We start from the raw sequence: 13,408 nt of genomic DNA, 5'->3' as shown, positions 1-13,408 counted from the left end.
TTTTTAAGTACTTTTTTGACAATCTGAGCAAAACCAATGAGCTAAAATTTAGTTTTAGCACATGTTGACTGTCAGTCTGTAAATTGTGATTTTTTTTTTTTTTTTTTTTTTTAAATTCCCCCCCTCTGCTTTTTGTCTTCAACATCTTGTCCACAGTTCATAGGATGTTAGGGGTTGGAAGGGACCCAAAGAGATAATAGAGTCCAATTCCTCTACTGGAGCAGGACAATACTAACACAGATCACAGAGGAACCTATCCAGACAGGCCTTGAAAGTCTCCAGAGAAGGAGACTCCACGACCTCCCTGGGGAGGCTGTTCCAGTGCTCTCTGACCCTTACAGTAAAGAAGTTCCCCCTTGTGCTGAGATAGAACCTCTCTTGGTGCAACTTACACCTGTTGCTCCTTGTTCTATCACAGGGAGCAAGTGAAAACGCAGCTAGTTTGTTTTGTTTTTTTTGCTTAAAGCAGTTGCTTTAAGCTCTGAAGTTGATTGCTGTTTTCCTCTTGGAGTATTAGTTTAATTTCCTATTTCTAAAAAATCACTTTTGATAATAGTTGTTGCTGCCTATAATGAGATGCACTTATTTGTGCAAGACTAAGAATTTATAATGAACTTCTTTTGATGTTTCTATTACAATTGTAATGATGAGTTAATACATTTCTCAGTAGCACCACTCAGAGCTGCATTGTCCACTTGGATGCAATTGTGGAGTGAAATCTCTGTTGTAGTACAAAAATACACTGGGAAAAGTTCAGAACACTTGAAGACCCTTAATTTCAAACTTAATTTTGCATTGAATGTACTCAGTTGTGTTGCTCTTGGGGAAAGTAGGGTAAAGTTTGAGATAGATGATTGTGGTCAACTTTTGGAAGGAAAGAAAAAATGTTTGTTTCTTTCAAAATAGAAAGTAGGAGTGAGTTCCTTGAGAAGTTGCAACGAGCTCGAAGCCAAGTGAAACCGTCTACTGCAAGCCAGCCGATTTTATCAGCACCAGGGCCAGCTAAACTTACTGTAGGAAATTGGTCTCTCACCTGTTTAAAAGAAGGAGAAATTGCTATTCACAATTCTGATGGTCAGCAAGCTACAATACTGAAAGAAGATCTGCCAGGCTTTGTATTTGAATCTAACAGAGGAACAAAACATTCGTTTACAGCTGAAACCTCTTTGGGTAAGTATGTAGGTATGTGTTATGTGCAGGTAGGAGCAAGTCTTTAAAAGGTAGATTTCCCTGATTGTTGCTTCTTATACCTGTGAGAAACTGTGACTTTTCTGAAAAATATGTTGCAGGGTCAGAATTTGTGACTGGCTGGACAGGCAAAAGGGGAAGAAAGCTGAAATCTAAGCTGGAGAAGACAAAGCAAAAGGTTAGTGAGCCTCTGTTAATGTTATATTTTCAATTTAGTTGAATTTATTTTATTTTATACTATGTTTAGTTAGTTGTTTCCTCTCAGAGGGTTAAAATCTGTGATTTCAAGTAGACACCAAGGCCAGATTGGACAGGGCCTTAAGCAGCCTGATCTAGTGGACTGTGTCCCTGCCCATGGCCAAGGGGTTGAAACTAGATGATCTTTAAGGTCCCTTCCATCCTAAACCATTCTATGTATCTGTGAATTTATTCAAAAATTGGAAGGGAAAACTGCACAGAAAACAAAGCAATTCTGCAAGTGCTTTTTTCCAGCGGTCTTAGTAAACTTCATGTTCTCCTAAAGGAAAATGAGTTTTCTCTTAAAATTTTAAGGAATCCAGTCCTCTTGACCTACATTCCCTGTGATTCTGTAATTTTTTTCACTTTATGCTCAATATCACAGTTGTATTAGGGTCAGATCCTACTTTAGTCACTACATTAAGATACTAATTTTATGCTAGGTATTTTGATAAATAGGGGATGGAGGTGAACAGGCTGTATCGTAAGAGTTGAGGTAGTGGAGCAAAATGTGTAAGCATGCTCATTTTAAAATTGTCTAAAATTTTTCTTTCCCTTTGAGATTGAGGGGAAAAAAGAGGAAATAAGATATTGAGTAGCTTTTAAAAAGAACATGAAGTAGCAATACGTTCAGTGGCGAACTGATGCCACGGGCTCAGGCTAATCTTAAATCTTGACCTCTGTTGTGGTTTTTAACAGTGCAGCTGTTATTTTTTTGTCCAGAAAAAACCTGCAGCTTGTAAAGCCATTTATGTCTGAGGAAATGTAAGACTAAACTGAAAATCCAAGTACTGTGTGCATGAGGATAGGTGAAGTGATGTAAGGAAGGCAGTGCTTTTCCGTATTGAAGATTGTGCTAGGTAGCTTCAAAGCTTGGGACCTTATTCTTGTAGGACGCATGATGGTAATAGAAGTAAAGATTTTAGTCAAAACATGCTATAAACAAATCATTGTTTAATAAGAACTTTACCAATTCTCTGCCTTGTATGATCTGTACTTTGTAGGAAAAGTAATTCTGGGTGTAAGGTCACAGTAAGGACTTGTGTGACTTAGTTTAAGGAGTGTGACTAGAGCAGTTTAAAGCATAAAAAAGAAAGACCTTAATCTCACCTAAAAAGATTACCAGATCCATGATACAGTTGTAAAAAACCAAATTCACAGATAGACACCTGTCTCTTTTCCTACCTTTGTTCTGTAGTTTAACATATAGTAGTAATCTTACTTTCTGTGGATTATCCCAAGGTTCTCTGTATTACTGTACTTTATCCTTTTACAACCTTTGTGTTCTGTGATGTGTGATAGGTCTGGGGTTTTCCCTATGTTTTGGGTTTTTTTGAGTGTCATGGCTCTTTCTTAGAAAGGCGACCAAGTTTCTAGTATAATGGAGACTAATAAAGGTCAGGCCAGTATGGTATGACTTTGGATTATCAAATTCCATTTGTAGGTACGCACTATGGCACGAGATCTGTATGATGATCATTTTAAAGCTGTGGAAAGCATGCCTCGAGGAGTAGTTGTAACACTGAGGAACATAGCAACACAGTTAGAGTCTGCATGGGAGCTTCATACAAATAGACAGGTAAGTGTGCCTCCTTTGATGTGTGAATGTCAGTGGAAATCACATAATTTATGTTCAGACTTATGTTATGATGTGAAGGAAAGTTCCATATGTTCACACAGAACCTTCTGTGCTCCATCTTGCACCCACTGCCCCTTATCCTGTTTTTGGGTATCTCTGAGTAGAGCCTGGCTCTGTCCTCCTGACTCTAACCCTCGACATCTTTATAAATACAAATGAGGTCACCTCAGGCTGAAGAGCCCCAGCTCCCTCAGCCTTTCCTCAAAACACATCCCTTCAGCATCTTTTGTGGCTCTGCGCTGAACTATTGCAAGCAGTGTCCTGAGGCCCTTCTTGAACTGAGGGGTCTGGAACTGGACAACATATTCCAGATGTGGCCTCACCAGAGCAGAGTAGAGGGGAAGAACCTCTCTCTACCTACTAACCACAGCCCTGCTAATACGCCCTAGAGTACTGCTTGCCTTCTTGGCCACAAGGGCACATTGGTGGATCAAGTTGCAGTGTATCTATCTGAAATGTGGAGTTTTCTAGTGTGTAATTCCTAGTTGCACACTTCATAAGACGTTGCCTTTTCAAATGAAGCAAATGAAAGAATATATTTTAATTGTCTTTTTGTCTTGCAGTGCATTGAGGGAGAAAATACTTGGAGAGATTTAATGAAGACTGCTCTGGAGAACTTAATTGTACTACTGAAGGATGAGAATACTATTTCTCCATATGAAATGTGCAGCAGTGGCTTAGTTCAATCATTGCTTACAGTTTTAAATAATGTAAGTTTATAGAACATAAGTCTCCTAAGAAGAACTTTCTAAGAAATAAAAATGTAGGCATGTGCCTTAGTTTAAAAGTCTGTTGTAAACGTAGCTTCTTCCTGTCTCACTGAAATTCAGGTAGACCTGCTCCAAGTAGTGGCCTGCCTGCTAATACAATACATGACCTAAGTTCTAATAAACCATTAAAAATCTTTAAATCAACACTGGTCAGTTCTCATGGTTGATATCACTTAACTTGTCACATTCAGATTTTAAATAGGGAATTGAATGAGATTAAACACATAGTTCTGTTAGTGTAAGGAAATATTATATTGCTTAGTATTAAAACATATGTGTGTTGTGTTTTTTTTTCCCTTCAGAATGTAGATTTAGATGTGAAACAAGACTGCAGTCAGCTGGTTGAAAGAATAAATGTTTTCAAAACAGCATTCAGTGAAAATGAAGATGATGAAAGGTAAACCCAAAAGCAAATCAGAAAAAAACCTTTGCATCTGTGAAGCAGTATGATACATATAAAATAATTTAAAGACAAAGGAACTGTTCTTTCCATTTCAATTTGTCTCTCTCTGGTGTAGAAAATTTGCCTTAAAAGATAGTGTCTGCTATTGAAGTAGCAATTGAAAGTGTTCCTGAATTCTTTTTGTGAGAGTCAGCTGTATCAAATTACGTCTGGTGACAAATACAGGAGTGACTTCTGCTCATCGCTCTCCAGATAAATAATTTTCTTACTGTGCTGTTACCATGTGACTAGAAGAGATGATATCAGTAGGAATAGCTTGTCAAGATATTTGCAAGGATTGAGTACACTTCTCTGAGCCACAGTAGAGTTTTATTTCTTTTTCTGTTGTTGTATGGTAATGTGGTAACTGTTCCCTTCCACAGTCGTCCAGCAGTTGCATTAATTCGGAAGTTGATAGCAGTGTTAGAGTCAATAGAACGGCTACCTCTCCACTTGTATGATACACCAGGATCTACCTATAATCTTCAGGTAAATGTACTGCAAGAACAATGTGAGTGATAAACAACTGAATGTTATGGATGAATCTCAGGAAAAGTTACATTAATTCTGTATGAAGGTTTTTCTTGTAAAAGCAGATAGAATTAGGTAAACGGCAAAAAATGTTTTGGCATCTGTTTCCTCTTAACATAAATATTTGGGTGTTCCTCTGCTGTCACTTTTACACTGTGAAGTAAAAGTAAATTTCTGATTGAAAAGATAATGTGCTTGTTCTCCCTTTTTTCTTCAAATACTGTTTTTGTTTGGTTTTTTTATATATATATGGCAGTATGCCCCATTAGGTATGCTTACTATTTCAGCAAGCATTTGATTGAAGATACTTACAGGACATGTTTATTTGTGATGAGCAGGGATGGGCTGCAGTCATAGAATAGTTTGGGTTGGAAGTGACCTCCAAGGATCATCTAGTTAAACCCTGCCCTGCAGTGAGCAGGGACATACTCCTCTAGATCAGGTTGCTCAGTGTTTTGTCAAGCCTGACCTTGAATATCTTCGCAGATGGGGCCTCAACTATCTCCTTGAGCAACCTCTTGCAGTGTTCCACCTTTGTGGTGGAGAACTTGTTCCTAACATCCAACCTAAATCTACTTTTATCTCATATCAAACCATTGCCCCTCATCCTATCACTTGAAGCCTTTGTGAACAGCCCCTCTGAAACCTTGTAGGCCCCCTTCAGGTACTGGAAGGCCACTATTAGGCCTCCCTGGAGCCTTCTCCAGATGGAACACCCCCAGTTTTCTCAGCCTGTCCTTGTAGGAGAGATGCTTCGACCACTTGATTATCTTCATGGCCCTCCTCTGGACCTGGTTTGTGTCCTTCCTGAGCTGAGGGCTGTGTATTCATCTGTTAATACAAGATACCTGCAGGATTAGGAGATTCTTACAAAGGAAAGCTGTAGGTTGGCTAAAAGTATTGCTCATTTTTGTCCAGTTTTTGTTGAGTCTTTATTATTTCTGTTTGAAAGAACACATCAGGATTTTACAAAGTGGCAGTGAAGTATGAGTATCTCTGGGTTGATGTTAGCTGGAGAGAGTTGCAGAAACTGCTGCTATTGAATATTTTGAAATGAGACTTTAAGTTTTTCTGCTACTGCTAGTAGTCTACAAGATTTGGACCTGAAAGCTATGAAAACATATGAAAAGTTGACTTATATACTGACTGTCAGAGAATCATTTGGTTAAATAGCAAAATGGAATATCAGGGAATTTTTAAAGCTTTAAATTGGAATACAGTTTGCTTAAGTTACATGACAAAAATACTTGATATGCTGCTAAAACAGCTTTAGTGAAGTACATCTCTTTTCTTACTGTTACAAAACCTAAGCAGAAGAGCCTGTACTGATGTTGAGCTGCTTTTTCAGATATTAACAAGGCGCTTGAGATTTCGTTTAGAGCGTGCCTCAGGGGAGACATCTCTAATAGATCGAACTGGTAGAATGCTGAAGATGGAGCCTTTGGCAACTGTTGAATCTCTAGAACAGTATCTCCTGAAAATGGTGAGCAGCATACTATACATGCACAATTCCCAAGGTGACATTCTACATCTTTAATATTTGATTTCTTTTCATTCGTGTGTAGGTAGCAAAGCAGTGGTATGACTTTGATAGGGCTTCCTTTGTTTTTGTGCGAAAGCTGCGTGAAGGCCAAACGTTTATCTTCAGGCATCAACATGATTTTGATGAGAATGGAATTATTTACTGGATTGGAACAAATGCCAAGTGAGTTTCTTCAGAACTACATATTTTTAAGTCAGATACCAAACTCTGATCTGTGGGGAGAGAGACTTCATAATAAATGCTATTTATTAGAATGTTTTTAGGAGTGGGAGGTATCGTTGCTTTTACTCGTGATCAGTGGAATTGCATTTCTCTTTGCTGTACTTAAATAGAAAATTAGGAATCTCTGAAGTTGCATTGAGAATTTCTTTCTATGCTTACCTAAGAAATGAAGGAATGGGAAAGACTGAGTCTTAGTTTTTGTTTGCCTTGGGTTTGTTGGTTATTTTTAAACCACTGTACTGAAGTGATGTTTAGAACGTCTCTAAAGACACCTAATTATTAATCATTTTGGTTTCTAATAAAGGTAATACATAATTTATAGTACATGTAAAACATTGCTGATACTTTTTAAATATAAGTAATAATTGAACAGTACTCTTGTCTTTTTGATACAGAACTGCATATGAGTGGGTAAATCCAGCAGCCTATGGTTTAGTAGTGGTTACGTCTTCAGAAGGAAGGAATCTACCTTATGGCCGATTAGAAGACATCCTGAGCCGTGACAGTTCAGCCCTCAATTGTCATACTAATGACGATAAGAATGCTTGGTTTGCCATAGATCTTGGCCTTTGGGTTGTGCCATCAGCTTATACATTACGCCATGCTCGAGGTTATGGACGATCTGCTCTCAGAAATTGGGTTTTTCAGGTATCGAAGGATGGACAGAACTGGACTACTTTGTATACTCATGTTGATGACTGTAGTCTCAATGAACCAGGGTATGTCAGTGTATTTTACTGCTTTTTGTAAACCTGAGCTCAGTTTAAAATGTATTGTAGACTAATTTGAATGTTCTAGAGGTGTAATAGCAGTATGTAAGGAATCTATATATGTACAGTATGTAAGATGATCTGAACTATCAGGGAGCTAAAATAGGCACAGTAGCTGATGGAGCTGAGGTTGTTCAGTCTGAAGAAGAGGAAGCTCAGGGAAGACATTAGTGCTGTCTTACAACTACCTGGAGGCAGGTTGTAGCCAAGTGGGGGTTGGTCTCTTCTCTAGGCATCCAGTGACAGAACAAGAGGACACAGTCTCAAACTGAGCCGGGGCAGGTTTAGGATGGATGTTAGGAAGAAATTCTTCACAAAAAGAGTAATTTGCCATTTGAATGGGCTGTCCAAGGAAGTGGTGGAGTTGCTATCCCTGGAGGTGTTTAAAAGAAGACTGGATGAGGCACTTACTGCCATGGTTTAGTTAATTAGAAGGGTTAGGTGATAGGTTGGACTCGATCTCAAAGGTGTTTTCCAACCTGGTTAATTCTGTATTTTTGTGAAGGGTGGGCAAAACAAAAAGTGATTCCTAAGTTCTCCTTCTGTTTTGTATAATGACATTTGAACTTTTCCACTATATCAAATGTTAAAATTGATTAATTTATGTCTTTGAGCAGCTCTCATCCAGAGTTTGCATCTTGCAGTCCTCACAGTTTTCAGATTTCATCCATATGTGTTCATAATTATTAGTTTGCTTTAGTATTAATGTTGTTTGAGTGTTTTGCTTGTCTGTGTGTTGTTTTTTTTTTCTTGGTTCTCCCACCCATGACCCCTTCACATTTATTTGAAAGGTCTACTGCAACATGGCCTTTAGATCCTCCAAAAGATGAGAAACAAGGTTGGAGACATGTTAGAATAAAACAAATGGGAAAGAATGCCAGTGGGCAAACACACTACCTCTCCTTGTCCGGTTTTGAACTTTATGGCACTGTGAATGGAGTCTGTGAAGATCAGCTGGGTAAGAAAAATAATGTCTGCATCCTCTTTGTTCTTTGAGGCAACAATGTAAAACTCGTTGTGAAAAAGCAGCATCAACTTCTGCAGTGAAATTTGTTTAGAAACAACCTCAAAACTATTCCCAGTTCAATACTGTTAAGACTTTTTGTTTCAATCTACGTTTCTTGTAGGTAAGGCTGCTAAAGAAGCTGAAGCAAATCTGCGAAGGCAGCGACGCCTGGTCCGTTCTCAGGTGTTGAAGTACATGGTTCCAGGAGCCCGTGTAATTAGAGGAATCGATTGGAAATGGAGAGATCAGGATGGAAGCCCACAGGGTGAAGGCACTGTTACAGGAGAACTGCATAATGGTGAGCACAGATTGCCTGGATTTGTGTATGTCTGAAGCATGATTCCTTCATGTGTAATGGGTAGCTAATATTAAAGTATTTCCTTTGTAGTAGCTGGAAGTTGATTAAAAATAAATATTTTTGGGGAGGAGGAGCTCAGGTGCTACATTTTGTGAAATTCCACATTAATGCATGAAACAAAAATCTTTCTCCAAATGAAACTTTTATTGAGCTTTGATTAATTAAAATACCAATTAATTACTTGGACATCTGTCACGAAGTGAAAAAAAAAGAATATGATGGTGATAGATGCAAACTGACTAAGCTTTGGGCCTGCAAAATCTGTAATTACCTTCTTCATTCCTTCTAGCTTAGCATTTGCAGTATTTTTCTTCACTTTTGTTGTATCCTGTGCCTTTCCTACTTTGCTAGCTTCATGGGGATCGAGTTGTTAGTTTCTGTTTTAATTAAAAGCATGAAAAGTAATTAACACATGAGGGAAAACAACCTGCAACAGCCAAGGAAGTCAGTGCTGAGGAAGCTAAGATGCTGCAAAGGCTTCAGAAGAGGTGGTGATCTTGTCAGCTGAACATGCTTTCCACCTTTTTTCCCCATCTCCCTCTGTGTTGGAGTATTATAAGAGTTGACTCATTTCTGAACCATTTCCAACCACTCTTAGGCTCATTCTTAGCTCATTCTTAAAACTTCTGCTTTGTTGAGGTGTCAGCTCTTAAACATGGAGAAATGTCCAAAATACAATGTCTTAAAATATGTTGAAGCTTTTTGAGTCTTGCTTAAGCCATTCAGTATAGCTTGTAGGGAATTTTTCAGTTCTCTGTATATTGTTCTTATCAGATGCAACAGTATCCATAGTTACACCTCACTTTGAAGACTTAGGTATTATTGGTGAGTAGTATCAGCTAAATCAGTGTTTTCCTTCTTACGTTGCAGTAAAACTTTTGCATTTAAGATAATCATAGGTGAAATTGAGGTTCTTTTATCAAATGGTGATGCCAAATGTGAAACATGGATCAGCAGACTCTTATTCCTGCCACAGTTTTCTTCAAAACAGCGTTTTAAAATAGTATCCCATTGACATTTTTGTCATTATTCACAAGGATATACAAATCTTGAGCTGTTCTAGAGCTGTGATGTTGGAGCAGTAAGACTCTCAAGGACATAATATGTATTAAAATATTGTGGAGATTTAAAAGTATTTGTAATTAATACTTTAAGAAAAGGAGCTATACAAAACAAAGAGCAGTTATTTAGTGGTGCTTTTACAAAATACTTTGTTCAGATACTCGTAAAGGGAAAAAATTATTATGTTTAATTATAGCATGGAACTTTTTTTTTTCTTGTATTTGATGTGAAAGGAAAATAAACTGTAGAAAGGAAAAAAATTCCAACTTGCTTCAAAAATTTACCCGTTAAAGATTTAGTGACATGAAGCTACTCAGATATAGCTCATGAAGATGGAATAAAATCATACAAAAATAACACGATCTAGGCCTGGTTATGGGGCATGATATAGCCAATCATACCCAAAGAGTTTTGTCTATTTTAAAGTACTTTTCCTCCAGAGTGATAGTTCTAAGTAGAAAGTTACCTGTAATGTATTTTGGTCTAGGAAGTGATGACTTTTGCATAGTTACAAGGGAAAAGTGTGCTTGATTCTAGTAAAAAAAAAAATAATTACTTCAAATCAGCTCTCAATGTGTGTACATCTGGGACTGACATCTTGTTCTCTAACTTTAGACAAATCATTCAAATGATGACTGAGCTGTTGAAGTTTCATTTTTTTTCAGATGACTCTGAGATTGTAGTACGTATTCCAGACAAGCAAAACAAATTGTTTTGTTTCTGTTCTGTTTCTGACCTAGCTAACTGAATGTTGACGTTACCTTTATTGCAGTTTTGCTACTTTTTAACTGTTTAAAAAACAGTGGTACACCAAATAATCAATTAGCAAAGGAATTTAAAAGTAGCATCACTTCTCAGTGTGGTTTTGGTCCCAGTGTACAGTTTCACTCCATGAAAAAAATACTCTTTTTGGAACCCTGAAATCTTATTTGTAGTAGTCCTTACCTGACTGTTCTAAGATTGTTCCTATGAATAAAAAAATGTTAGTCTGTGTAAACTGTTGACCTAAAGAGCCAAGTATCAGTAAATTAATTCTTTGACTTCATAGAGCAAGAATAAGAAATTCCAAACGAGTCAATTCCACAAAGTATTTTCTGTCAGGTAAACAATGCTTATCCACAAGCATCTAGCCAAGGAAAAGAACTTACAGAATGTCCTTGTGACAATTCAAGTTTATAGAATTTTGTCAAGAAAATAATGATTATTACATAAATTTCTGTTATTGGAGAATGTAGTAATGCTGTTGAGAGGTCCTAGTAGGTCAGATTCCTTTTGGAGGGAGACTTTGCTTTTGGCTGGATTCCAGTTCCCTGAAGATAAAGGCTGATCATACCTCCTGCCTCAATGTTAATGTTTTAAGATACCAAATCAATTGAACCCTTCCTTTTTAATTGGCATTAAGGGTTGTTTAGTGATTTTGTGAATTCAGACATGCAGCCTTTATGAGAAGCTGATCCCACATTGTGGAGCTTCTGTCTGACACGCTCCTGTCTGCTTTCTGCTGGATCTCACAAACTCCTGTCCCTTTCCAGGCTGGATTGATGTCACCTGGGATGCTGGTGGCTCTAACTCTTACCGTATGGGCGCAGAAGGAAAATTTGACCTCAAGCTTGCACCAGGGTACGACCCTGATTCAGCGGCATCACCCAAACCTGTTTCATCCACTGTTTCAGGCACAACGCAGTCATGGAGCAGCTTGGTGAAAAACAACTGTCCAGACAAGACGACTGCTGCTGCAGGCTCCTCAAGTAGAAAAGGAAGCAGCAGTTCTGTGTGTAGCGTGGCCAGTAGCAGCGACATCAGCTTGGGTTCGACCAAAATGGAACGGAGATCAGAAAGTGTAACGGAGCAAAATATAGTTTCAGGCACTGACGTCCATGAACCGATTGTTGTTCTGTCTTCCGCTGATAGTGTGCCTCAGGCTGAGGTAGGGTCATCTTCCAGTGCAAGCACCAGCACCTTAACAGCGGACATGGGAAACGAAAATGCAGAGAGGAAGTTAGGTCCTGATAACTCAATCCGTACTCCTGGGGAGTCCAGTGCTATATCCATGGGAATTGTTAGTGTAAGCTCTCCTGATGTGAGTTCAGTCTCTGAACTGACTAATAAAGAAGCAGCTTCCCAGCGACCTCTAAGCTCTTCAGCAAGTAACAGACTCTCGGTCAGTTCTTTGTTGGCTGCTGGGGCACCAATGAGCTCCAGTGCAAGCGTTCCTAATTTATCATCTCGGGAAACTTCCAGCTTGGAGTCCTTTGTACGAAGAGTGGCAAACATAGCACGTACTAATGCCACAAACAACATGAATTTAAGCCGAAGCAGCAGTGATAACAATACTAATACTTTGGGAAGAAATGTCATGAGTACTGCAAGTAAGTAAGCTATATTTATTTTCACTTGAAGCTTTTTGTTATTTCTTTGGCTTTCTTTAGACTTAAGTGTGGATTCTTTTGGCCTCATTAAGAAGTGAATGTAAGAGCAGCCTTGGCCTTCTATATACCTGTAGAACTCAAGAGCTAGAGAGTCCATGTCAGCTGCTAAGTGTTATATTGTCCTGTGATGTCAGGTGACATTGACTGTCAAACACATTAAATGGAAAATTATTTGAATTTGATGTCTATTACATATCCAGGAAGAGAACAGACTGAAAGACTAGCAACAGTAGCTAATGTGAGAGACTCTTGTTTTTTCTGATCTGTGTATTTCAGTTGTTTTCTGTTTTCCAGAGAAATGGCAGTTTGTGAAGTCTCTGACCATAGGAACAAAGAACAGAATAGAAAGAAATAAGTATACTGCACTCTGGTGAAATTTTAGTGGATTCCTGCATTCTGTTAGGCTGTAACTTAGTATACTTTACTGTCTGTGTTTCCTAAAGATTTTTTTATCCTATGGCTTAGATTCAGCAAGCTGTCCAGACATATTAAGTGTAAAGAAGTTTGTGGTTAACATGGATTTAAAGCGTGTTGTGTACAGGCTTTAACATTTGAGTATTGTAGAATCACATAATGGCTTGGGTTAGAAAGTATATTAAAGATCATCTACTTCCAACTCCCCTGACATGAGCATGGACATGTTCCACTAGACCAAGTTGCTCAAGGCCTCATCTAGCCGGGACGTGAACATCTCCAGGGAGGGGACATTCAGAACCTCCTCGGACAGTCAGTTCCAGTCGACCTCACTGGAAAAAGAATTTCTTCCTAATATCCACTCTAAATTAACCCTCCTTTGACTTCAGTCTGTTGGCCCTTGTGAAAAGCCCTTCCCCAGGTTTCTTCTAGGCCCCCTTCAGGGGGCCATCTTCAGGCCCGCTTTGTTCATCCTTGTGGCTTCCTCTGGACCTGCTCCAGCAGTTCAGTGTTCTTAATCCTGGAGACCTGGAATGCTGTGTCCAGTTTTGAGCTCCTTAATTCAATAGAGACAGGGATCAACTGGAGAAAGTCCAGTGGAAAGCTATGAGGTTGATTGCAGGACATGAACATTTTTCCTTTGAAAAAAGGCTTGAGAGAGCTGGGGATGAGAGCTGGAGCTGTTTAGTCTGAAGAAAGGAAGGCTGAGAGGGGAGCTTAGCAATGCCTATAAATATCAAGATGAAGGCGCCAGGCTCTTTAAAGTGGTGTCCAATGATAGTACAAGGAACAGTAGA

The 13,408-nt window shown here is 38.7% G+C and overlaps 1 protein-coding gene across 8 annotated transcripts in view; it reads left to right on the top strand.

The window, feature by feature from the left end:
- Window positions 1-13,408, top strand: part of HECTD1 (HECT domain E3 ubiquitin protein ligase 1) — a 67,356-nt gene that overhangs the window by 31,646 nt on the left and 22,302 nt on the right. For 3 of the 8 annotated variants that reach the window (XM_064148332.1, XM_064148333.1, XM_064148343.1), the window contains exons 14-25: window positions 907-1,182; window positions 1,290-1,366; window positions 2,870-3,004; window positions 3,628-3,774; window positions 4,137-4,231; window positions 4,660-4,765; window positions 6,156-6,290; window positions 6,373-6,512; window positions 6,968-7,291; window positions 8,134-8,300; window positions 8,470-8,646; window positions 11,301-12,137. In XM_064148332.1, the coding sequence (XP_064004402.1) occupies window positions 907-1,182; window positions 1,290-1,366; window positions 2,870-3,004; window positions 3,628-3,774; window positions 4,137-4,231; window positions 4,660-4,765; window positions 6,156-6,290; window positions 6,373-6,512; window positions 6,968-7,291; window positions 8,134-8,300; window positions 8,470-8,646; window positions 11,301-12,137 (2,616 nt within the window). The remainder of the gene's footprint in view (window positions 1-906; window positions 1,183-1,289; window positions 1,367-2,869; window positions 3,005-3,627; window positions 3,775-4,136; window positions 4,232-4,659; window positions 4,766-6,155; window positions 6,291-6,372; window positions 6,513-6,967; window positions 7,292-8,133; window positions 8,301-8,469; window positions 8,647-11,300; window positions 12,138-13,408) is intronic. The other 5 variants (XM_064148353.1, XM_064148335.1, XM_064148376.1 and 2 more) reach the window with 3 other exon arrangements.

This window comes from Pogoniulus pusillus, chromosome 1, assembly GCF_015220805.1.
Source record: "Pogoniulus pusillus isolate bPogPus1 chromosome 1, bPogPus1.pri, whole genome shotgun sequence".
NCBI lineage: Eukaryota > Metazoa > Chordata > Aves > Piciformes > Lybiidae > Pogoniulus > Pogoniulus pusillus.
This window is presented reverse-complemented; position numbering and strand designations above follow the sequence as displayed.